The sequence below is a fragment of the Nyctereutes procyonoides genome, unplaced genomic scaffold, assembly GCF_905146905.1.
Source record: "Nyctereutes procyonoides isolate TBG_1078 unplaced genomic scaffold, NYPRO_anot_genome, whole genome shotgun sequence".
NCBI classification, from domain to species: Eukaryota; Metazoa; Chordata; class Mammalia; order Carnivora; family Canidae; genus Nyctereutes; species Nyctereutes procyonoides.
Genome location: NW_026575157.1, coordinates 3641445 through 3668941, shown reverse-complemented (window position 1 = coordinate 3668941; position 27497 = coordinate 3641445). Strand labels below are relative to the sequence as shown.

The following is a 27497-nucleotide window of genomic DNA, read 5'->3' as shown; positions in this document are numbered from 1 at the left end:
TTGCTTACACATGTGCGCTCTCTCTCTCTCTCTCTCTCTCTCTCAAATAAATAAACCTTAACAAAAAAAAAAAAAGAGAGAGAGAGAGAACCAAGATTCAATCAGAATTAAAACTATCTACTGTGCAACCAAGAATAAAGTTAAAATGTAGATATGAAGACAGAGAAATATCTTTAATCCTGTCCATAATTAATCCTGTGGATTTAACTATTTGGGAGCAAAGGGCAGTTAAGGAGACATAAATAGAAGAGGAGGAGGAGAAAAAGGAAGGGACAGAGTGAGAGGGAAGTAAGAGAGAGGAAAGAGTATCAGAGAGGAGAAAGAAGGAGGGAGGCTGAAGGAAAGAGAGAGAGAGAGGAAAAGAAAAGAGAAGGTTCTATCTCTCAAAATTATGGACGGAAAAAATATCTATCCCTTCCTCCTCAAAACCCAACTAGCTATTTTCCCTATCTCTTTGTATATAAAAATCTGGTAACAATGCAAGATAAAAACCTGGACCTGCATCTAAGTAAATGTGTTGTGTTCTCTTTCCTCTTAATAAATAGTTCCCATGGCATTGATGGTGGTGTTGGGGGTATGAGAATGGGAACTATGTAAAAACACAACTGGGAAACAGAGGTCCCAGTTTTCATTCCTGTCTCTGATAGTAGTAAGTGTACAATTCTGGACAAAGTTACCTACATTAGTCTAAGCCTCAATCTCCTTGTTGCTAAAATAACAATGTTAGACAATATCAGGTGCAAAAACACAGTAATCTCTCTTTTCTGGAGCTTCTCTTTAAATAAATATGGAATAAATGCTGCAAGTTCTATGCCACTTAGGATTTTTAAAACTTCAACTAACAGAACACATGACTAAAAGTGCCACAATCAGCAAATGAGTATGATCTGACATCACAAGAAAACGACAATAGCATAATCAGGAATTTAGGTGTTTTCCTTCTTTCGCTATCCCATTTTTAGCTTGTCAACCATAGCTCATGATTCCAAGGTGGAAGTAGCAGTTCTGGCAATGATATGTAAATATTGTAATGTTGAACAAAGTAGAATAGTTGCCTACTATGAGCCTTTCTCAGTTAGATATGGACAAATTTTCCAGAAATTTCTCATGGGTGTCCCCTCAGATTTCATTCATCATGGTGCAGTTATATGCCCATGAATAAAACTGTCGTTGGCATAAGGAATGGATGGAGAAGATACCAACTTTCCTGAGAAAGTGGAGAGTTATTCTCAAATAAAATTCGGCCAGCATGGAAAAATTAATTAAGGTGAGAGAGTAGATTAAAAAAAAAAGTGCAACAAAATATATCCTTATCAAAGACAGCAAGTGGTTCCATGCATGGGTAAGTTTAGGGAACCCTGAACTAAACAGTTACTAAGGAGCCTTCTCATTTACAAGATTTGATTACTATGATTTAAGCAAAGTTAAACGTTCTAGCTTTTGACAATAATTTATTTAATAGAGATGAAGTGTGAAATTATTATATCACAGTAAGCCAGTTCATTTCAAAAGTGAAAAACCAGCTATACAGAATAACTTCTACTAAACTTTGAGCCTGAATAGTGGCACAGACATTCAGGAGGACTATCATTCCTCGAGGAGATGTTGATCTACTATAATCTTTATGGAACATTCTGATCCTATGTATAGGGAAAGAAAATATTTTAAGCTTTACCAAGATCATGGTATGGACAGATAAGTAAAGAATGCTTTTAGAACTGAAGGAATCCTTGAAGAATCTCATTAACTTATAGACACCACAAGGATATGAGTGTAACTACCCACATTTCAGAACCAGCGAACATACAATGTACAATTTGATCCTCCTAGTCTTTGACTTTAGGATCCGAGTACCATCTGAGTAACCCCAGCTTTCTGAGACACACACGATGAAGGTCAGGGCTAGAGTTTGTCTCCCAAGTGGTTTTAACCTAAAAGAATACCATAAGCCAAGCAGAGGTGTAGACAGGAGAGCAAAGTCTTTCAAGTATCGCTTTTGGACCAAAAAATTAGTCATTTTTATGTTTCTTTAAACTGTAAACAAATCATCAGTGAAGAAGACTTTTTAACTCTATGTTTCAGAAAAGGGGGCAAATAAACAGGTATATGATTTGGGCCAAATAATTGAATTCTAATGTTATGGTCAGAAATAATGTAGGCAAAATGATCCCACCAACTCTTGACCATGAGAAATCCCAAATATATGTGTCTTCTTTCTATCCCTTGAAATCAGGGCATATTTTGATATTTTATATTAAGAAGAAAAAGTAGATATAGATTCATTGCTATGAGCTTGCTATCAGACCTTTATAAATGATATAGAAAGCTTCCCTGAAGTCAGTGAAACTCTCTTAGACTTCACCCTAGTAGAGACCATCTGTGTGAAATTACAGATCCACACTTTTCTTTCCTTAAAACAGTAAATTAATAATAAATATCATGATACCATGTAATTGTGTTTAATTTGACACAGGTAACCCTGGGGAATAGCATGGCCTGAGGATTAGGGTGCCAATGCAGAAAACTCAGATTCCAATTCTGGATATGTCTGTGTTCTTGGAGAAACATTCAGTCTTTCAAAGATTTTTATTTATTTATTTATTCATGAGAAACACAGAGAAAGAGACAGACATAGGCAGAGGGAGAAGCAGGCCCCCCAGGGGGGAACCTAATACCAGACTCCATCTCAGGACCCTGGGATCACGACCTGAGCCGAAGGCAGTTGCTCAGCCACTGAGCCATCCAGGTGTCCCCAACATTTGGTCTTTCAATTCCCTTTGCTTCCGTCTGTAAAATAAAGATGATATTTGACTTAACCTATCAAATTTTACTACACAGGTGTAATAAGGTGATAAGTATAGAGAATTTCAAAGACATATTACATGAATTAAGCACAAATCATTTGATAAAGGCTGACTTTTTCTTCTTATATCATCTTTTGCTTTGCAGAAATGGCAGCATTATAGTTATATTTGACCTTTTCTTTGCCCGGTGGGTGTCAGATGAAAATGTAAAAGAAGAACTGATTCAAGGCATCGAAGCAAATAAATCCAGCCAACTGGTCACTTTCCATATTGATTTGAACAGCATTGATATCACAGGTATCTGTGAACATTATTTGATTTCTTTGAATCATTAAACTATGAAATTAAAATTCTAGCTATATACCAGGGAAGCAGTAGGATCATCCTTGACTTTAGGAACATGTCTTATTGCCTGAGGTAGCACATTTACATGAGAAATTCAAAATACAGAGAAACCATATTTGAAGGAAAATATCAGTGAGAAAAAGTTCGTAAAATATCAAAAAGGTTCTGAAAATCCTGGCATACACAAATGTTTATGAGTCTCATCACATTCTTGGCTTTAGTCAAGCTCACACTGATTTTTCAGAAATAAGTAGCAGTCATTACTTTCTGATAGAGTCATAGACATTATTCAATTACAAAATCAAGTATCAAGCCCACTCTATAATTAAGAACTTAAAAGAAGGAGGAGGAGGAAATAAAGAGATCAATGAGTTTGATTCATCCCACTTATTTGGTAATAAAAAAAATAAAACCTCATTTTTTAAAATAAGTGATTTTAAAATAAGAATAAATCAAAGAGAAAAGAGATAGGGCATCAAAAATAATAGCAAGACAATAAATATCTATCAATGGTTAGGTTATTCTAAATTTTCCATTCTAGTTGTCCTCCATTCAATTCAATTCAACAAACATTTACATTATGTCTTTATTTTGGTTGAAAACAATACTACTGATTGCCAGGTCCATCCAGGTCCATCATTCCTTATCTATAAACCTTAGAGCGAAGTGTGTTTCAGAATCTAAAAACTGTTGGACATTAGAAAGCTAGTCAATATATAAATACCCACATCAAGTGGAATAGAGGCAAACTTTAATAGACTAACACCAGTGTAAGCAGTTTTGCTACAGAATGAGATCAGTCAGTATAGGTTTGTCTCTAAATCAAATGTATAAAAACATGCAGAAGTTTTTTGTTTTGTTTTTTACTTTTACTGAAGTTGCAGACCTGTAGTCGCTTTTCCTTACAGTATTGGTTCATCAAGCACAGTTTTCTTTTCCATTGAGTCTCCTGTTGTATCCTAGGAGAAGGTAAGTAATGCTCTTAAGAGCCTCCTCTACTGATGGCTTTGTTCCCTCTGGCACAGCTGTTGGAGCAGAGACCGTTTTAGATCTTTGTCTGATTCAGATGAGCTTAAAAACTACTACTATAAGTTAGAATAGGTGCTTTATTTATCGATACATTTAATCCTTACATTAAACTTACTACTTTGTGTCTTACTACTTTGGGGAGTGTCTTTACTACTCCCCATTTTACAGATGAGAAGAGCAAAGCACAGATAATTTTGATAAATAACCTTAAATCACAGTTATTTAGAGTTAGATTGAAGATTCTGAATCAGGTGGTCTGACCCTAATGTCTGTGCTCTTATCCATTATACTAGCCTGTTTACAATGGTTTTATCTTTGAACAGCATTGATTCTTTGTCAATAGTCATTTTCTTCTAGGAAATTGGTTTCTTACTGTCTTTAGTTGAACATGCATCAGTTTCTGGAGGTTTATTATGGCAAATGAATTAACAGGCAGGCTAAATCTTATTTTCATGACTCCCTACAGTTGGGCTATTTGGGGATGGTTTTAAAAAATATTTATTTATTCAATAAAAGCATGTCCTTGAGTTAACTTATGATAAATATCATAGATGTGATAAACTATATCACAACATCAACTACTCAAAAATATGCTCCACACCTTGAACTTACATTAATGTATTGAACTATGTTAGGATACATTTATCATGACACCAAGGTTAATTTTAGATATTTAAGTTTAATATTTACTTGTCTCATGTGAATGTTTTAATTTATTACATTTAAAATTGGTTGAAATTTTCATAAATACCTTGGTTTTTATAGAGTCCACAGCCAAATAAAATATAATAAAAAATTAAAATATTAAACTCTTGAAAAAATTTTATAAACTTTATTCTGTTACCTTCTTCATCAATAATCTAACATATTTTATTTATGAAGCTGCTATAGATCTTGTAGGAACAAAGCAATGCAGAAAGAAATACTGAAATAAACAACCTAGTTAGAAGAGAATATACCTCTTCACATACTTATCATAAATACAGTTTTAAATAAAAACAAATTGACTAGATGAGGGTTTTTCATAAGGTATGCTTTGGTTTCCTTTATATTTTACATAGTTGTCATATTTTTAAATCTATTAAACATTCTAAAGGGTAAAGAAAACAACTGGTTTTTACCTTTATGTGAAAAGCACTTTATATTTTAAAATGACTTGATTCTCAGTAGATATTATTACATACAAGTTTATTTTAACATCTTCTATATATTTCAGTGCAAAACCATTCATTCTAAGTTTGACATAATCTAGTGTGCAATGTAATATTAGTTGTCTTAAATATAAATTATCCTATGTAACTATGATGAATAGTTATCTTTCTTAAGTGCGTAAAACAAAGCAAACTTTTGTACAGGTAAATTTTACAGAGAGAACATACAGATTATGGAAATTCATCAAATGTATTGCAATCAAATAATAATAGAAACATCCAACATGAGCTAGGATAAAAATGGGAATTCTAAAAGATCAGATGCCCTTTGAATGATATTCAAACTGCACTCACTGTTTTGTAATATATTTGTGTCATAATCTCAAACTTCAAATCTACTTTATTCCAGCATCTTTGGAGAATTTCTCTACAGTTAGTCCTGCAACGACTTCAGGTCAGTACTTATGGCATTTTCAAAAAGTATAAGTTGGTGATCATCAAACTGCATGACATTAGGGAAAAGGGGTTTTTTTTTTTCAAAGCCCTATCTGCGATATTATTCTTCATATTAAAATGTAAGAAGTTTACATTTGTTTAAGAATAATTTAATTTAGGGATGCCTGAGTGACTCAATGGTTGAGCGTCTGCCTTTGGCCCAGGGCATGATCCTGGAGTCCTGGGATGGAGTTCTACATCAGGCTTCCTGCATGGAGCCTGCTTCTCCCTCTGCCTGTGTCTCTGCCTCTCTCTGTGTGTCTTTCATGAATAAATAAGTAAAATCTTAAAAAAACAAAACAAAACAAAACAAAAGAACAATTTATAATCTTGTAGATTTTATAGTGCCTTGTTACACATGCCAAGGACATGCATTTCCAATTTCAATTTTCTTTTCATATTTTAAACTCTATATATGTTCACATACATGTATGGTATGTGTTCACATACATGTATGGTGAGCATGTGTATGTGTGTAAGTGTGAGTGTGTATAGCATCCTAAAATGTGGCTCTTATCCTGTAGCCTTGGAGATGAACCCATAACATTTGTAAGATCAATGGGAATAAAGAAAAAAAAGTTTTAAAGATAATCAAATGATGACTTTCAGAACTCATTCTTAAGAAAGAAGAATCCAAAGCTTAATGTTAACTTTGCTCTATTCCTGCATTTCCTTATCCCATCTTTCTAACTATGCTTAGCTATTACTGCTCATAAAATTTAGAATTTCACTTTGTCTCACCAAGATCACATCATTATCAAAAGTTGCTTTGGGAAATTATCAAAAATTCTAAAATTAACCTAACCTATCTCAAAATGTAAAATTATTATGTTGCAGAAAAATAATTTAAATTGAAGTCAGGTACCCTAAACATCAATCCTGACTCTGCCAACTACCAGAAACATGGAGCACATCTCTTTATTCCTTTGAAAATCTTCTCATAAATCGCAAATAATATTTTTTTTCTGAATATTTCAGTCATGCCAAATTTCAAATTTATGTATAAATTATTTTTAAATTATAAATTCTTATAAAATTATAAAGATAGTACTTTTGGTATTATCTATTATTGTGACCATTTTTATAATATTTGAAAGATCTACATTTTATTAAAATATCTGCCTGGGCCAGGTACTATACTTTACCAGTTTTGCCCCCATTTAATTCTCAGAATGATCCTGTAGAGTGGTAATATTTTTTTCCACTTAAAAAGAAAAAAATAATAAGCAATGTGCCCAGAGTCACACAGCTATTAATTGTCAAACTCAAGAATTAAAAATAATTCCTTTGGATTCCAAAGCCCATGATCTAAGCATATTCCAAACTTCTATTTCAAATAACATCAGGTTAACCTAAAACATTTAAGTTTACAGCCATTAAGAAATTAATGAATCTTCATGTTTAGTTATTGATCATTGAATAACATCATCTTCTTAGAAAGTAAATGACTTAAAATCTAAAACCTCTGCTCTACAATTCTAAAAATTTAAGAAAACATAAAAGATTTATTCTTAGAGGCAGATACAAATGACATATTCTTAAGTCAATGGATAATCATAATTCACAGGTTAGGGGCTTAGTCACCTGTGTGGCTTAGTCAGTTAAGTGTCTGCCTTTGGCTTAGATCATGATCCTGGAGTCCTGGGATGAACCTTCTCATCAGACTTCCTGCTCCGCGGGAATTTGCTTCTACCTCTCCCTCTGTTCCTCCCTTCACTCATGCTCTCTTTCTCTCCCAAATAAGTAAATAAATATTTTTTTAAAATAAAAACTCTCAGGTTAAATATTAAGCAGGGAAAATATACAATAAAGTCTTAAGAATCAGTTTAAAAAGGTAATAATTATCTTAATGTCATTTATTTTTACAGAAAAGCTAACAACCAGCACTCCTCTGACAACTCCAGGTCAGTTTTAACAATTTTATTTATATCTTTTCAAAAAATTTTCACTTATTTTTTATTTTAGGCTCTTGAGAATTCTTTGCTAACACAGCAGTTAATATTACTCCTATTTTATGGATAAGAAAATTGAAGCATAAAAGTTTGCAGCTTTAGGGGATCCCTGGGTGGTGCAGCGGTTTGGCGCCTGCCTTTGGCCCAGGGCGCGATCCTGGAGACTCGGCATCGAATCCCACGTCGGGCTCCCGGTGCATGGAGCCTGCTTCTTCTCCCTCTGCCTGTGTCTCTGCCTCTCTCTCTCTCTCTCTGTGACTATCATAAGTTAAAAAAAAAAAAAAAAAAGTTTGCAGCTTTAGCCTAACATTGCGCCAAAAGTGAGCAATGTATTCAAGGCTAATGCCTGGATTAGCTAACCTCATTCCAGTCCTCTGGCTAGAACCCTGGTTATTATCTGTTGCTAAGAATGCCACCAATAGAATCAAAATGTTTGCCAGAAGAGATGTAGTTTTCATCAGATGTGGGGGTTGGGTTTTTTTCTCTAATTATTCTGTCTGCATACAAGGTAGAAATGCTTGCTTTCTCAATCCAATATGTGCTGCCAAACCAGCACTGAAATAGCCTTGAATTCATTCATTCAACAAGTTTTCATTAAGTGGCTTCTTTGTGCTAACTCCCAGTATGTATCTTTGATGTGCCAGTTTCTCTGGAGTCCAGGTAATTGTCTACTGTGCTTTTGTCTATCTGCTTGCCAACTAAATTGCCTTTTCTGGTCCTAACTTAATCTTCATGTTGAATGGCCTGGATGTGTCCTTCATCTCTTCAGAAAAACTCCATAAAGGCAATATTATATAGATCTTCAGGTCCTAAAATAATACTGCCATTTTTATATTATTAGAATCCATATCAAATATTATATACATACAAGGAGAGAACATTTGTAAAACCATAAATGCCCTTTTGAGTAAGACTTAATAATTCTTGAATAAAATAGTTGGCATGATGTTTGAAAAGGAAAGCGATACATAAATCATTCATCAAAATTCTTTATAAATCAATCCAATACACTTCCAAATCTGCAGAGATTGTTTATGGTAGGAAAAGGCTGCCCGGGTTATGTTTAGGTGTTAACCCATACCGCAATCCAGCATACTAATAAATAAAACTGTTCTTTATCTCACAGTCTCCTCTCCAAGATGGTAAATTATTTACAGCATTTAAAACCACCTTTCAACACACTTTCAAAAAAAAAATGCTTCTATAATTGATAATGGCTAATTCCTTCAGTCTAAAAATAAGGTGAAAAAAGTGATTTGAATGTATTTTGAGAAATATCTTTCTAAAGCTTTGAAAGTCAGCAACATATATCCAAATTATTGCCTGTTTTCTATTTATCTATTGCTTCATTGAGTGATTCATATAAACCACAGGATCGAAGACACCTTCAGTGTATAAAATGTCCTAAGAGAAATACGTGCAATGACTTAGAGGAGGAAAAATCGGTGTCAAAGCAAGAAAGTCTTGGACTTAAAAAGTAAATATTTCTCTCTTACTTTTCTGAGGACAAACTTGTCAAAAATGTAAGAAGTGACTGAACTTTATTATGCCAGTTTCCTCTGGCCAAAGGAGATGGAGAATGGGTGACAAAGAGTGTGAGAGGGGTACTTTATCCATACTTTGCTATCATGGGAAGTGAAGCAAAAATCTCCTTTTTTATATGTAAGCTACAGGGATGGGATACGTATACATTTAGCTCTATCTTTTACACTTTAGGTATTTGGTATGTAAATTGAAGACTGAAAACAACATACAAGTCTCTATCATCAAAAAAAGCATAGTCAAATCCATCATTAACTAATTCCACCAATTACTCTATATGTGGTGTTTGGCAAGCTACCCAGTCTTTTTTAACGTTAGATTAAAATATATACCTTAGAGAATGATCATAAAATTAAAAGAGAAACAATACAGAGACCACTGCACCATCTCAATTTGTGACTGCCACAGAGTTAGACTCCTTTCTTTTCCCTTCTGACTTAGACAGGAAAAAAAGCACAGATGGGTGCACTTTTTTTTTATTTTAGGAATATTTCAAAAATGAAACTAAGGTTAAACAAGACAAGTGTACTTGATGATGTTCACTTAAATCTGATCATCTATTTGACTAAAAAAAAAAAAAAACAAACAAAACTCCTCCGTTTTTGAAGCTTTCCTGTATTGAATTACCTTAATCAATCCTCAAAGAATTATAATAAGGAAAGGAAGTGGAAACATCTCATATTTCCTCTTTTATTGGATCCATGAGTCCCCAGTCATCTTTCCCATTTTTCCCCCCTCTCCTACAGCAAGATACTATAGATTTATAGAGGGGAACAAGGCGATTAAAACCACAGTTTCCAAGCAGTAATTTATTATGAATATGCCTTTCAGGGGTGTTAAGTTTATTCTCATCTTTATATGCCTGGAAGACAAAGTTTGAGAAAAATCAACAAATGCATGCATCATATACCTGGCATTAGTACTGTTATAAATTCTGCCAAAGAGAATCTTTGTATGATAGCAGGTACAAAGTCCATGAGGATTATGTTCTATTGTTCAACTGCCTTTGTTGCCAATTACTGTAAAGTTTTATTAACCCATTTGGAATACGAGAGGAGGGAGATGGGGACTTGGGTTGAATTACACTGATTGATTTCTTGGCTGCTACAGAGTGCCAAGAGGGGCTGTTTTGGGCAATTGTTCAAATGCTTGAAGGATTTCTAGAATATAGCTTGTTCTAGTCTTTTGTTGTTTCCTATGTAGGCAATGATTGCAGAAAAACAAAAGTTTCACTATTATGGGCTTTCTCAATTTCATACAAAATGCAATCTTGCTCCAATACTACTATGTGGAGGGACTTGGGGATTGAAGAAAAGGAATTGGCTGATTTAGTGAAGAACATGAAATTGGGTCAAGAGAAGCCAAGGTGGAATTATGCTCTTCAGTTGAATTGCCCAAGGACTGAAACACAGGGACTTTATTGAACACCAAATGTATTATAATTTTATTTTTCTTTTTCCACATTTGAAAGAACAGCATGTACATTGCTAAACACACTCCTCTAATTTAAAACATCCTTATGCACATGATATCAGAACTGTTTGAGTATCTTTCCACTGTAATTTCATTTGGACTGACCAGCCATAGTCTTGCTAAAAAGTTGAAATTAGTTAGATCAAAGTTGATAAGAATTTCTGTAGGATGATATTTATTTTTCCAATAGAGTGCAGAGAAATAAACTTAGTCTATAAAGGCAGGCATTCATAGATTCAAACTCTACTTTCACTGCTAAGTATGCTATAAGGATGTGGGACTTAATTTGTCTCACAAAGCTTGGTCCACCAAGTATTATTATTTCTGTGTGAATAATAGAAAAAATAAAATGTGAGATTTCCAAAACACGATTTGCAAATTATTATTTGTAAGTAACACACTTTGTAACTTATTTGGAAGGGGAAAAAATGGATTTCTGTCTTTTTATCCTCTTTGAAGCCTAGCACAGAGCCAGCACTAAGTATGCACCGGAAATTCTTTACCACAAAATTCACCAAAAATTGTTGTGACTTTGGATCATTCTGAGAAATCACATTGAGTTGATGCTGAATCTTTCATGATATAAATATGAATGGATAATTAAAACCTTCTATTTGCAGAATCTCAAATAATAGTAATTTCCTGGTAGGTTTTCACAAAATGCCAAAGAATTAATAACCCAAAGATAAAATACCGTATAGATATAAAAATACATGTACACCCTTTTCCCCCCCTCAAGATAACATTAATTAATATTCAGGCAATTTGTTCAGCTTCTGATAAACAAAACCAATTATTCTGCTCTCTCTGCACATTTCTTTAAATACAATTACTTAACTCTTTTCCTAGAAATTCCCTATTGAGAAGTACAGTACAGTCTTCTAAGAGAAGGAGAAATACCAGAGAAAGAATTAGGGAGTTAAATGGCAAATAGAATAATACACAGTTGAAGAACTCTAATTTTAAGAATGGAAGGTCCTTTTTAAAAATTGGCAACTGGCTAATTTCTGTACAGGTAATGTTTCAATGAATGATCTTGTTGGAAATTGTCATCAGATGTTTGTATGTAAGGAGATGAAAGGAAGACAGGAGACAAGATAAAAAGGCAGTCTGATAAAATCTCCAGATGTACTCTCTTAAAGTAACAATTACATTTATATTTTCCATACCGGTTTCAATATGGAGAACTCTTTCTTCATGGACTAAGGTAGCTGAGGAGTGTTTATGAAATAGTCTGAAAGAATAAAGTACAACCCAAACTGTAGTACCAGTACCTAGTATTTCCAACTTTAAATCAAAATACTTACAACTAAAACAAAATAAATAAATAAATAAATCAAAATACTTCAAGTTAGAGTCATTTTCTAATTCCACTAGGGGTTCCTCTTATACCTACTATCATGATTAATTACCATGAATAAATTCCACTGCCCACTCCAAAAGCATGGGTATCATGAATCCCCCTTTCCATCCTCTTGGTCAGGGGCACATCTAGTCACTAAAATTTATCTATTACATTGGTAAAATAGCAATTGAGTCCATGCCCCATCTCCTCTAGCAGTTGAAATTCCAACCCTTGTCCACTAGTAAAAACTAGTGAGAGTTCAATCCTTATTCACTTCCACTTTAATCGTAAAAATAGCTTCTTAGCTTTTCTCCTTATTCTACATGATTCTCCACTTGGTCCCAAAGTTGTCTTCACAAAACATGGGCTGATCATACCACACATATATATAAAAACTTTTAATGCCATTGCCTACAGAAAAAAATATTTCTAACATTTTACAAAAATAAAAAATTCTCCTACACTTGACACCAAACTCACTTCCTGCCATTGCCTTTACAAACATCCTACCATCCAGATAAGTTATACTCATCTGCTTTCTGTATATGAATGTGCTCTTGTCACATCACTATATATGAGTTCCATACATCCCTCTCTTTCTTCCTGGTACATTTCTAAGCTTCCTTCAAAATCCAGTTCATATGAAGATGTTTTCAATTTTTGACTCAAAAGAAAACTAATTGTCCAGTCCTTGGTGTTCTCATAGCACTTTTTTATACCTCCTAAAAAAAATGGTAATGAACCAGTCTTTCACTAAACTCCAGGCTTCCTGAGAATAGAGGCCTTTGTCTTATTCATCCTTTATCTCCATTCCTTAAAAATGTTTGACACAAATAAATAGATAATAAACAATTGTGGAGTGAATAAATAATCATTAATAAGATCAAAAGATCCCAATTGGTACATTCTTCTAGTGTGGTTTTGAGGTTCAATCTGTAGAGTTCAGTAGGGCAACAGATAGACATGTGAAGCATCATGAAGTGCAGTTCCCATGAGAAGCATTAGGAAGGGCAAAATTATACATATTCCTTGCTATATCTCCAAATCTTTTAAATGTTGAATATTTAGAATTCTATTAACTGCTGTTAAAACCAGACATAGATTTTGTAGAATATTTTTTTGTTATTTATTTAGCAAGCATTTATGGAATACTATCAACACTATGCCTTCAATGGATTAGAGATTCAATGATTAAGGTCTCTTGATAAATATTTCATAAATATCAACAGCTGTAATATGCTTTTGGGTTTATTCAGTACCAGTTTTACCACTTTTTTAATTATCTTAAATGGTGTTGGCTGTCCTTTAGAAATGGCTCTGATCTTTATCATGTCCTATTTTAGATATTAGGTGATCTATGATTTTCCCAATGGTTTATATCCATTTTAATTAGATACAAGTATAAAAATCTAACTTAGTTGACTATATGCCCAGAAACCCTGCCCATAGATGTTCCTAATTAGGTATTACCTTAGTAGAATAACTGACACAAGCACTTTTATTTTCCCAATTAATTTCATGGAGCATAAGGAGAAATTTCAGAACCAAATATATTTTTAAGCTCCAGCAGATGGCAGTGCAGTGCAGAATATGCCATTTTTAAAAAACCCACACTTAAATTTTCCAAGTTAATTTCTAGAAGTAAAATGTGTTTCTTGGTGCATCACTGTATGTAGGCATATGGAAGAAGAGCAGCAGGTGAAGGACAAGACAGGCTAAAAAGAACAAATTGATCACATTCTGGTCCAAGTATGCCATAGAAGCCTCCAGGGGAATGTTTGCATCTTTCCCACTAAGAATTTCTGACCCAAGAAGCAATGAAATATTGAATGGAAATAGCGATTGGGTTTGTCCACTGCTCAATGTAGCCAGGCACTGGAAATTTTAAGTGATTTATTCTACTATAAAATGACTTTTGCTGACAAATTTTGCTCTACAGAAAGCAAACTTTGACTTCAGCCCCCATATTTCCAGTAATAAGTTTATAAAAATGAAGTGGTTACTAGATACTGCAGATGATGTGAGAAACATTCCAATAAATTGCCCCACAAAACATGTAAATAGTCCTACAATGTGTAAACATTAGAAGCCAAATGTCCAAACTGTAGTATTGATTTATCAAGGTTAAAATCAACAAAGTAAACATTCATATTTAACATCTCTGAGCAATATATATCTTCTTTTCAAAATTTAAAATTCTAAACTTTTACAAGTGACTAATTAATTAAATGAAATAAAGTTTTACATTGGAAATTGAAATATACGTTTGTAAGAAAAGACCTAAATGACAATACACCATAAATATCCAAACATTGTACATATGGTTGGAAATTAAATTTATTATGCAAGAAACTTATAAATTCTGTCTTTTATTTTTCTAAAGGAAATGTCTCTATAGAATGTCCGCCTGATTCAAGTCCTTGTGCTGATGCTCTAACGTGTATAGCAATTGATTTATTTTGTGATGGAGAATTAAACTGTCCAGATGGTTCAGATGAAGACAACAACACTTGTGGTAAGTAATGCCCCCCACATTCTCTCTCCCCACTGCCTTTCATCCCCTCCCTCACTGTGTACACACACACACACACACACACACACACCTCAGATACCAGAAACTACTGGAAAATGAGATATCTCAATACTCATGATTATAATGTAATACAGAACCTAAAAACTAATTATATTAATGTTTTCCTGAACTATATTATACAATATTAAGCATTAATTAATTAAGTGGAATTCTATTTGATGGCTATGGAAAGGATGCTGTCATTAATGTCCATTATAAGTGAGGTAAGAGAATGTTATTGTTTTTCATGCCTTATTAAACTATTCCAAACTAATGAATTTCAATGCTCTTTCATGTTTCATTATACCATAATATCAATAATATCAATCTTTTTTTTTGCCATTTCAATGACCCCTCACTCTGTAATTGCCACTCTTTAATTTTGATTGTTGCATTTATTTGCCTTTTGACATAGAGGCAACAAATAGGCAAAAAGGTATATTTGAGTTGCAGTTCTATGAATAATAGAAACCAGTTATAAATAAAATCTTGTCTTATGAATAAAATAATCCATTCATTATTTGTAAATTTTGGCATCTGTTTAAGTGTTAACATTATTATTAATTATTGTTATTATTATTTCACACTTAAGTAGTACTCTAGCCAAACATGACTTTAAGTGATTTAAATGTCTTTACTCTTTGACTTACTTTATTTTATAGTTGGGTAACATATATATGAAAGATTATCACATAACTATAAATATAGATTGATAAACAAGGTGAATAACTATTTGAATAACTAACTTATAATTTGTTATTCCTAAAGAATAATTTGTTCTTAAAGAATTAAACATTAAGCATGAGTTGAACAAATTTTTGGCTGATTTATGATCAATCTTAAAACTGACAGCAGCACAGTCAGTTCCTGAAATGAATAAAGGTTATAATCACAATTTGCTACACTTTGCTCTTCTATTTTTGCTGCACTTTGTTCTTCTTGCTTGATATTAATTGAAGATGAATGCTCCAATAGCAACCAAAGCTTAGTAAGTTACCTAACCACTTGGTACTTTAAAAGACAGGCAGTCGGCCTGTTTTCCAGGATCAGCTCAAAAAAAGGCAACTTGACTAAAGAGGCTTCTACTAAGCAATCCCAATTCAAATGTTCTTTGATAAAATTCAAACCTTCAAAGTTTAACTACATACTTTGAAGTGCACTCAGAGCATATTGGAAGAAAGTGCAGGCTACAGAATATTTTTTAATCTATTTTATATAACTAAGTTACTCAAAGAAGAAGAAAGCAACATTCTTTTTAGCTATGGTTTTCGGGCAGTTTCCAAAACCTTTTCAGGGAGAACATGATACAAGTGTGCCATCATGAGGTAATAAGGGTGATGTTGCTTAATATTTCAAGAAGAAAAATGTATGCCAAAGCTAGACACATAGCTTTCAGCTTATATAATGATTATCAATAAACTTGAAGGGGGAGGAGGGTATGTAAGGTGAATTGAACAATCAGAAAATGTACCATACCTATTATTTGGTCTTTACTGTCATGAAGTTAATAATGTTCATGGTAAAGTCATATCAGTGCATTTCCAAAAATAACCATAGAAGTATCATGTTAAATGTAGTAGTTTGTCCTAAAATAAGTCATAAGGCCATGAATTCTTTTTCTGAGTGAGCATGGACTAATGGCATAAGCCTCAGTATTAGAACTGAATTCATTCTTTAAATTTGCTTTAAAGACACAATCAAATTTCATTTTTAGTTTTCAGTATCATGGAGGTTTGTGTTAATTGAAACTTAATCTCAGGGATCCCTAGGTAGCTCAGCGGTTAGCGCCTGCCTTTGGCCCAGGGCACGATCCTGGGGTCCCCGGGGTCGAGTCCCGCATTGGGCTCCCTGCCTGGAGCCTGCTTCTCCCTCTGCCTGTGTCTCTGCCTCTCTCTCTCTCTCTCTCTCTCTCATGAATAAATACATAAATCTTAAAAAAAAAAAGAAACTTACTCTCAACTAATCATCCATGTCATGAAATTTCTTGAGTCTCTAGATCCTCATCTTTCATTTTTCTTGGTTCTCTTCATTATTTGTATTTTAAAATTAGCGTTGTATTTATCTTTGAAAATAAATTTAGTGCTTGCTTCCGCAGCACATATTCTAAAATTGGAACGATACAGAGATGATTAGCATGGCCCCTGCGCAAGGATGATAATAAATTTAAAGCCTTGTGAATAAATGTGGACAACTCCATCAAGTAATCTGTCTTTATCCAGCTAGGATTCAGGCCTATAATTTGTTTTATTCATCATTCACCATTAGTGATGGTGAGCCCAAAAGCCCAGTACACTTCCCTTCGACTTGAATTTGAACTTCTGGTAGCATAATTTCTACATGAAAACTTGTATCCATTAATCTAAATTCACAAAAAAAAATTAATTTAAAAGTATTTTTTCTATATGAAATTGACCCTTGTGCTCTCTCTCTTTCTTCTCCAGCTGTGAGCTCTAATTCTAGTGTGTTATTAATAGAGTCCCATTAATGTTGACTTCCTCACATAGCTTCCTTTTTTAGCCTTTAGTTATTTAGGTTTTATGCAACTTATAGCTGACGATAGCTGAACGAAGACTTCTTTAAATTGTTTTTCTCTTCTGATTAGAATGGCATCAGCAGGAAAGTTCACTTTAGCTGACCTATGAGAAGGAAAGATGCTGACTCACAGCCTTTAGACCAATGTTCAGACCTATTTGGAAGTTGTCAACTATCTCTTTAGATTGTTTGCATGCCTCTATGTGCACAATAGACCTTGGTGGATGGGCATAGATAATGTTTGTTTTATGTATCCTTGAGAATTTAAGAACCTAAGCAAACATACAACTAGTAAATATTCAGCCAGCAGAGGGAGCTCCCAGTAGGTTCTAAGAGCGTCACTTTAAGGAATCCTCTCCCAATACAGGCAACATTTCAGAGAGCTCAGTAAATGCCTGATATTATTTGACAGGCTCATTTATCTCCCATTCAGGATTTTTTCTCATGCTGGACTGTAAAGCACTATGTAATCTAAAAAGTTATAATCTTGAACACTCAGTAATCCTACTTATCCATGCCTAGGTTAGGTCTATCTTTCTGAAAGGCTATCCTGCTTCATTGTCTTGTGCAAAATTAGGTTCTCCAAAAACATCCTGATATTAAATGAAAGAATGTATGAGAAAGCCCCTAGAACAAGGGGCTGTATCTTGAAATAATAATTTTGGCATTCTGAGCTATGCTATTGTAAGTAGTTCAATACTATTATAATTTTATTTTAAATGCCTTCAGGAATATTCTTCTTAAAAATCCTTTTATCCTCACATGCAAGAATTCCCCAATGGCCCTTTAGAGCAGAACTTGACATGCAGATTATTCATTCCCACTAAAACTCAGCAACTTCATAGACAACTGGAAAAATTGATCATACTTTTTAGGATAGGCTAAATACTATGGTAAACAATCTTAGCAATTTAAGACAATAACAGTTTACTTATCATGTCATGGTCCAAGGAAGAGGGCAAAGGGCCACACTCTGTGTAGGCATTCAGGATGCCACCTCCTTCACTGTCCCTAGTGCTTTGCATCATTTGCAACCCACTGGCAGACGGGAAGAATGTTATAGAAGGTCTTTTTAGAAATCACATCTGGAAATAAACACAGTTACTTCCATAATACTTTAATGGCCAGGATCAGACACCTGGCCCCATTTATGGAAGTGCAGCCTAGTGATGTGCCCACAAGGGCCTGGGAAAACCTACAACAATCCTGCCATCAGGGGCATAACTCAAGTTTTTGGAAAACACAGACCTGTTGATACTTCCCCCAAAAGATATAGTGAATGGGTGTGAAGAAGTGAAGAATTACTGAAAGTTATCAGATTTGCAAATTGGCTTTATAAATTCTTAAACCAGTCTTGGTTTGTTCCCTTTAATTCGATCCTTTTAGCTTTCTCCTATTTGTTGTAGAATGCTATCGCAAATGTGATCTATTCTAATTTTAAGAACAACAAAAATGACTGAAATTTTTATAATTTCCTGTTTCTTGGGGCATCTGGGTGGCTCCGTCGGTTAAGTGTCTGCCTTTGGCTCAGGTCATGATTTCAGGGTCCTGGGATCCAGCCCTGAGTCAGCTCCCTGCACAGCAGGGAGTCTGTTTCTCCCTTTCCCTCTATCCCTCCCCTTCCCCTCATCTCAAATAAATGAATAAAATCTTTTTTTTTATTTCCTGTTTTTTCTTTTATTTATAATTCTATACACACATGCTCCCCTACCCCCTACATGAGCTTTTCATTTCAGAGTGGATGATAACATCACAATATGTCTATATATATTGAAGTATCAGGCAGTAGAGCCCTGAATGCTCAGCAGTAAGATGGCCTGGCTCTGAATTGTCACTAATAAACTGGAAGAATGTTTGCTAGTTACTTAACCCCTCTGTGCCTCACTTTCCTCACTTAAAACTTTATAAGATGGTTGTGGAGATTACATTAATACATCCATAATAACTTCAGAACAGTAGCCTGCACATAGTGAACATTCTATCAATGCTAGCAGTTATGTTAAAATATAACTGGCAGGATTGATTGGTCCACCTCATTAGATGTAAACTATTTACAAGAGCATGGATTTTCTTGCACTGTCTATAATCTTGAAGTCCATATGTTCTTTCCACAGATTAAAAGATTCCATATATCACCTAAAATATAAACAGACAGTATTTTTACTTTTATAACATTGATTAACGTTATTTCTTTTTATAACTAGAAAATTACTTAATTCTGCATTTAAAAAATCACACATTTTACTGCTTATCTTCAAATCATACAAATTCTCCTTAACTGTCCTTGTTTGCTCAAGGAAGTATTATACACAGGAGATTCAGTTCTCTCAACAAGCCATGATACTTTCCACTTCCTTTCCCAGATCTGTGGTAGATATTTCAGTGCTTAATCCTTTGGATTGGATTTTCTTTTCTGTTTTCAGTTTTTGTTGTTATTTATTTGTTGTTTTGTTTTTTGTCTTCTGCTGAGAATCACACTATTCAGTCATAATAAATTCCTAAGCCACTATTTTTAAATAGACTTGAATCTTACAGTTCACAATTTCACAGTCTCACAATCACAAAGTGATTTCTTATGCTTTTTTAAAAATACCAAAAATAGGAAAATGCCAACCACCACTAAAAGAATTTTACAAAGATTTCTATATATTTACTTTTCAACTTTTTCTTTTGTCCACATAAAATAGTTGATGTCATATAATAGCTTGTATTTTATAACTTGACAGAATGTTGTATGATGTTACATGAAATTTTCCCTCCATCCATTTAGGATTAGCTTATTCTAGCTCTCAGATTTCAAAAGCAGTAATGTAATGTTAAAAATTTCTTTAATCTCCCTACCCTCAATCAGTGCTTCTGGTCTACAAGGAATGAACGACCTACCAAAAGGAAAAGGACACATTCTAGGAGTAGTTATCTTAGAATATGGTGTCAAGAGAATCAAGTAACTAAGTATATAGAAAATCTAAGAAAAATCAAAGATTGTGAAAATAAAGTGGGGTTTTTTTAACACATAATATACATAGTAACTGTAACGGGGACACAAAAACTAGTGAGGCAGGGCTCCAGGTTAATACCCTCGGTAAGATTTTAAACTATTTGGAAATGATTCAGATATACGTTAAAGACAACTAATAATACATTACATTAAAGAGAAATATATGAAGTAAATATGCTACAAGAATTAAAAGAGTAAACTGAGTAATCAAGAAAAGCAAAAAGACATATTCAGGAATATTGAAAGAAAATACTAAGCTAGCAAATTCCTGCAAAAGAAGCAAGAAGCTTAAAAGATGGTGGAATAGTTTGGATGGATGGAATTCACTATAGGCCACTGGCACCATACATATCATTTGCCTTGCCATGTTCTGATCATTTTCAGGAGGACATAGCATGTAATGCACATATTTGAAATTCACCTTTACTGTATTTAATAGGGGAAATAAGACAAAAATAGTAGCCATTTGTCTGAATTGGAAGCTTATAATTCAAATACATTCATTTATTTCCTTAAAAATATGAAAAAAATACTAAGAATGCAGCTTAGGTATGAGTATTAGAAATACAATGTCTTTCTAAAGGAATCTATGAAGGGTTATGTACAGGTATTTGAAAATAAGAGTAGACTTTAAACATGAGAGATGATCTACTCCCATTTGATCATTTCAGTTTTGTACAACGGCCTCATACAGATCCAGTTATGAATGTTCGGTGTTCATTAGCCAATTCAAATCCCATTTCATTTGAGAAAACTTTCTGAGATTGTTTTTTGTCTAACATCAATTCCCATGTTTTTCACAGCCACAGCTTGTGATGGAAAATTTTTGTTAACTGGATCTTCTGGGTCCTTCCAGGCTGCTCATTACCCAAAGCCTTCTAAATCAAGTGTTGTTTGCCAGTGGATTATACGGTAATATATCATCTTCTATTCCCTATTATTAAGTCATAACATCTTTCTCTGATACAGTAACTCCTATCACCTTCAGTAGTCTGTAGTTTAACTATCATTTTCACTGGTTATGAAGCAAAGTCTTCCCAACTGATAACTTGTTCAAGAAGTTTCTCTCTCACTCTTCACCTATAAAAAGGTGTTCTGTCCTATTGATAATACTATCTAATAAATGGGGCCACCATTGGGCTCTACAGCAAATTTTCCCCCTATGATTGGCACAGATGAAGTGTTGCCAAGGTGAACAGCACACATTTATACCTATCTGTATATTACGAGATATAATATTCCCCATCACTTGCATTCTGGCCACAGAGGAGTTCCTTTCTCATTATGCCAGCATCTGTGTGAAAATCTCCTCTGATGTGATTTGGTCATAGCATATTAAGAGCTGGGGACACCCTCTAAACACATTCTTTTTTGCCATATCTTGAATAACACTAAATCAGTTACCATGTATTTGATCTTCAAGCTCTTAATTCAATTCACTAATTCAATCATTGTGATGATCCAAATAATCAAGCTGCTGAAGGTTGATAAATCTTGATGTTTATCTAAAGCCTTTTTCACACAGGAGTAGTACCTGATGTTCCTCCTCCATATTCCAAAGGAAAATAATTGGTACTTAAATAAATAAAAGTAATACTGAAATAAACTCATCACAACTTCTTTTTATTTTTTAAGTACAGGACTTGTCACGGTTTCAAATAAGTTAAAAAGGAATATAAATCTCAAAAAAAGAAAAAAATCATCTTAAGTAACTAATCATTTTCCTCCATAGAACATATAGAATAAATATTCTATGGAATACTCTTTGATAAATGACATTTTAGTTAGTCCATTTCTCTTAACAACTGGATGGGATTATGGTTTTCCCATCCAACCCACTATATGATAGTTTTAATCATTCTGATGATTCACTAGGAAACCAGTGAAATCAAGACAATACCTGATTAAAGAAGGTTATAAGGCAGTGTCAAACAAGTTCTTTCCAACCATATGATAGAAATGGTCCCATAAAGATGCACAATGTTGTTTATTTGTGAAGACATCCCAGAGATGAGGTGGGATATGAAGGGATTATTGTTCTAAACACATTTACTTGACATTATTCAGGGAAAGAAGAACATCCTGTTCTCTTTAAATAATTTCTATTTTGGCTCTCAACCACATGTAAGTTAAGTTTTCATGCTCTAGACAATATGTTACTTGTGTGCCAAAGACAAGACTTTGTATTAAAAATGGTAGCTCACTTGTCAAGTGAAGAATTAACCGATTTGGGGGTGTATTATTTCTAATATCACATCAAATTTAAAAAGAAGCAGGGCAGCCCCGGTGGTGCAGCGGTTTAGCACCGCCTGCAGCCCAGGGTGTGATCCTGGAGACCCTGAATTGAGTCCCACGTCAGACTCTCTGTATGATGCCTGCTTCTCCCTCTGCCTGTGTCTCTGCCTCTCTCTCTCTCTCTCTCTCTCTCTCTCTCTCTCTCTGTCTCTACTCTATGAATAAATAAATAAATAAAATCTTTAAAAAAATTTAAAAAGAAACATTTATAAACGGCTATTCTCATTGTTCATAAGTAAAATGAAAAACAGTCTATTCCTTACTTAAAATGTCAGCTGAAAGCTTTAGAAAAATCTTAAATTACTTCCTCTGAAAATGGAAAGAACATGAATTCTAAATTACTTCTTTCAATATTTGGAATTTCATCAATAGCAAATAAAAATAATTTAATTGTTAAATCTACTGCTTAATAAAGCTAGGTCAAATTAATAGAAGAATTTATAAGCAGGACACAACAAACTTTTGCCATAATAGTAGTGTCATTTAGGGATCCCTGGGTGGCGCAGCGGTTTGGTGCCTGCCTTTGGCCCAGGGCGCGATCCTGGAGACCCGGGATCAAATCCCACGTCGGGCTCCCGGTGCATGGAGCCTGCTTCTCCCTCTGCCTGTGTCTCTGCCTCTCTCTCTCTCTCTCTGTATGACTATCGTAAATAAAAAAAATAAAAATAAAAATTTAATAGTAGTGTCATTTATGTAATAATCACACTATATTAATTAAATTCACCAGTAGTACAGAAATGATTGTAAAACCCAAATAATCCAAATATTACCCTAAACACAGTACTTCACGATGAAAGTATGATTTAATTAATCGTATAAATGACCTAAGTATGTTTTCTTCTTAAAACTGATTACTACAATAGTGATGCATTGTCCTTGATATTTTGTTTCTCCTAATGGTGATCAAAGTAGGGGTAAATATGATGTTTTCTTCAAGATTTGAAGACTGTTTAAATAGTGGAGAAATGTCTAAAGTGCAATTAAACCATATTTGGGGCTAGATAAGCCCATCCTTGGAATTATATTAAAACTACATTTAGCAGAGTATCAAATAGTAAGAATGTAAGCACTGGAGACTGTATGAGTTCAAATCTACACTCTATAGATCCAAAATGTGTGTTCTCGGGCAAATAACTAAATCTCTTTGACCCAAAATTTATTCATTCATAGAGTTAAAGATCTCTAAATTCAGAAGCAAAGTAATTATTAAATGAAGGAGTGAATGGGGCTTAGCCCCATATTAAGATATCAAAAAGTAGGCTCTAAAGAGATTAGCTATTGATACAAAAATGTAAGATGCATAAATTATATTTAGTAAAATATCCATTCCCTTCAAAAAGACATAAGATAACCATGCCTAATATTATAAAACACAGATATTATATTTTTAATTAGTCATATTTATAAATGATGACGTTTTATTGCAAGTGGGTTGGCTTTTCTGAATCAGAAGAAATAGAAAACTGTATTCATTAGTTTCTCTCTTCTACATTTGACATTATATTTTTTAAAAAGCAAAAGAATCCTGAAAATGAAAGTTCCTAAGGAGCTTCTCTTGTATCCTTTGGTTTCATAGCTTAAAAATATCACATGAAGAGTAACTCACTATATTTCTGCCCAAAGATGCCAATATTTTAGTTAGAAAAAAACAGAAATCACCCCTGAGCCTGCTTCATTTCTTTGTCCCCGGTCTTCTTAAAGCTTTGATGCCAGAGTCCCTAGAGGTCTCACTAGCAGGTTCATTCGCCCATCCTTGAACTGACCAACAGAGGCAGAATTTGTATAAATGGCTGCCACTATTTGCCCATAGATCACAAGATCTTTTATGTAGAAAATCATCAAAATACACACACTTATACACATATCAACACATAACAAATGAAAGAATTTAGCAAAGTTATAGAATACAAAATCCATGTAAAAACTCAGTTGTGTTTCCATACACTAACAATGAACAATCCAAAAAAGAAATTAAGGAAAAAACCTCTTCCCATACATACATACATATAACACTCACATAACACAAACACCACATTCACGCTACATATAAACAACACGTATACAATTAATACCACAAAACCACTAGATCCACATCAAACATATATACCACACAATTATACCACATGTGCAAAAAAAAAAATAGGGAGAAATCTTCATAATACTGGTCTTCAATTACTCTAAAAACACAGGCAACTAAAGAAAAATAGACAAGTGGCATTATATCACATTTAAAAACCTTCTATACAGCAAAGGAAACAATCAGTAGAGTGAAAAGACAACCTATGGAATGGAAGAAAATATTTGGAAGCCATATATCTGATAAAGGCCTAAATATCCAAAATATGCAAAGAACTCTAAATACTGAATAGCAAAAAACAGCCCAATCAAAAAATGAGCAAAAATCTCTAATAGATATTTCTCCAAAGAAGGCATACAAATGATGAGCAGGCATATGAAAAGTTGCTCAGCATCAACAATCATCAAAGATATGCAAATTAAAATTACAATGGCCATTATTGAAGAAAAAAAAATAGAAAATGATAAATGTGGGTGAGGATGTTGGGAAAATGGTGCCCTGTGCATCATTGATGGAATGTAAATGATGTGGTCACAATGGAAAACAATATGGAGACTCCTCAAAAAATTTTATTTTTATTTATTTATTTTTTTATAATAAATTTATTTTTTATTGGTGTTCAATTTACCAACATACAGAATAACACCCAGTGCTCATCCCGTCAAGTGCCCCCCTTAGTACTCAAAAATTTTAAATGGAATTACTGTATAATCCAGCAATCTCATTTCTGGATATTTATCCAAAAGCGTTGAAATCAGAATCTCTAAGAGATATTTGCACTCTTACAGTCAGTCCCATTGCAGCATTATTCACAATGTCCAAGAGATGTAAACAACCTAAATGTCCACTGACCAATGAATAAGTAAAGAAAATATGGTACATACATATAATAGAAATTATTCAGCCATTAAAGGAAGGAAATCCTGTCATATGCAACAACATGAATGAACTTTGAGGTCATCATGCGTAAGTGAAATAAGCTCTTCACAGAAGGACAAATAGTCCATGATCCCATTTATATGAAGCATCTGAAGTATTTAAACTCATGGAGACAGAAAGTAAAATGGTGGTTTCCAGAGAAAAGGAGAGGATGAAATGGGGATCTATCGTTCAAGGAGAATAGTGTTTCAGTCATGCAAGTTGAAGAAGTTCTAGAGATCTGCTGTACAACATTGTGCTTATAGTTAACAGTTCTGTATCATATACTTAAAAATTAGTTGTCAATCTCCTACTCCGTGTCTTTTATTCACAATTGGAAAATACATTCAAATTTTAGAATGCATAGACTTGTAACAACCTATTAAGAGTATAGTAATCTATTTTTTGCTTTAATTTAGTGTAAATCCAGGACTCTCCATTAAACTGAGCTTCGATTATTTTAATACATTTTATACAGATGTATTAAATATTTATGAAGGTGTGGGTGCAAGCAAGATTTTAAGAGGTAAGTTAAAACAAATATACAATTATCAAAAATGAAAATATGTGGTAAACTCTTTAAAGTAATGTGTTTTCAGTTTGATTTTAAACTGACTATGGACTTGAACTTTAAGTTACTGAAAGGAAAAAGCAAACCTGTTTCTCATTATAAAATTAATAATCTTAGTAATAAATGGTTACAATTTCACATTATCCTCTTCTACTTAGGTTTTTAAAATCATGTGGAGGGCAGCCCGGGTGGCTCAGCAGTTTAGCGCTGCCTTCAGCCCAGGGCGTGATCCTGGAGACCTGGGATCAAGTCCCATGTAGGGCTCGCTGCATGGAGCCTGCTTCTCCCTCTGCCTGTGTCTCTGCCTCTCTCTCTGTGTCTCTCATGAATAAATAAATAAAATCTTAAAAAAAATTTTAATTAAATCATGTTGAATTTTCCAAAGAAATATAATTATGTCTTGGGTTACCATGCTTTCTTTGTTACTCCCCATTAAGCAACATTCAGACAAACCCTGAAAACCACTGTTCTTGATACACAGAATGTCTTCTACTTTCATTTTGCAATCTAATAGTCTCTTTCAGGACTACTCCAAATAAAATGGGTAAAACAATGACTAGCCAGGATGTAGACTCAGAAAATGGTAGGTGTAGGTGGTATGGCTCTTATATAACCATTTGTCATTATGTACGTGGACACTGATGAAAGCTAAGAAGAAGTCAGGGAATGAACTAATACACATATGCCCACTTCACATTATTTGTCTGGTCTCAAAATCCATGGACCTACCATTCTGATACCCACAAAAGTAGGAGTGGAGTTCCAAGAGGAAATAAAATAAGAATGAAGAAGAGGATATAAAAATGGAGTCCAGGGAATAACTAGTTTTCCTTTCACTTTGGAGAGAGAGTCAAGTGTAGAGCTGACATAAAGTTGCAAGTGACACCTGTTTCTCAAGTTTATGTAATAGCTGCATTCTTTAAAAACTACTTTGGCTCTCAGATTGTGCTCCTGAATAATGAAAAGTGAATCCTATCTAATAAGTGTTTTTCATTAATTAATCAATTTGAGAAATATTTAAGCATAAGATAGGCACTTTGTTTTGAGTAGTATTGTGTAACATTGACTATACTGAGTGTTTTGTGTGGCTATTCTTAGTATTTTCAATAAACCTGCAAAGTAGGCACTACAGGAGAGGAAAATGAGGTCTAAGAGGTTAAATGACCACAAGTCCATGGAGCTAGTTAGTGTTAGATGCAGAAATGAAATTTAAAACTCTCTGACTTCAAATACAATGCAATTACTCAATGTGTTTTAAAAGCTCCAAGTACAAATATAATAGTGAATATACATAAAATAGATGAATTCATAGTAAGTCACATTTGGCTAAACCAAATGAGCCAGCCATTTGATAATCTGCTTATTTCTGTGATTATAAGTCAAGTTCCTTAAAATTGT

The 27497-nt window shown here is 33.8% G+C and overlaps 1 protein-coding gene and 1 non-coding gene across 2 annotated transcripts in view; both read left to right on the top strand.

Annotated features, from left to right (window-relative positions):
- Positions 1-2949: 2949 nt before the first annotated feature.
- TMPRSS15 (transmembrane serine protease 15) overlaps positions 2950-27497 on the top strand; it is a gene marked incomplete at its 5' end in the record, with an annotated part of 108712 nt that continues 84164 nt past the window's right edge. The window contains 6 exons of the mRNA XM_055313813.1: positions 2950-3101; positions 5739-5783; positions 7693-7728; positions 14520-14651; positions 21042-21150; positions 25948-26054. Coding sequence (XP_055169788.1) covers positions 2950-3101; positions 5739-5783; positions 7693-7728; positions 14520-14651; positions 21042-21150; positions 25948-26054 — 581 coding nt within the window. The remainder of the gene's footprint in view (positions 3102-5738; positions 5784-7692; positions 7729-14519; positions 14652-21041; positions 21151-25947; positions 26055-27497) is intronic.
- LOC129502329 (U6 spliceosomal RNA) lies at positions 16788-16894 on the top strand. Its single transcript, XR_008662941.1, has one exon. It is a non-coding gene; the product is annotated as a U6 spliceosomal RNA (small nuclear RNA).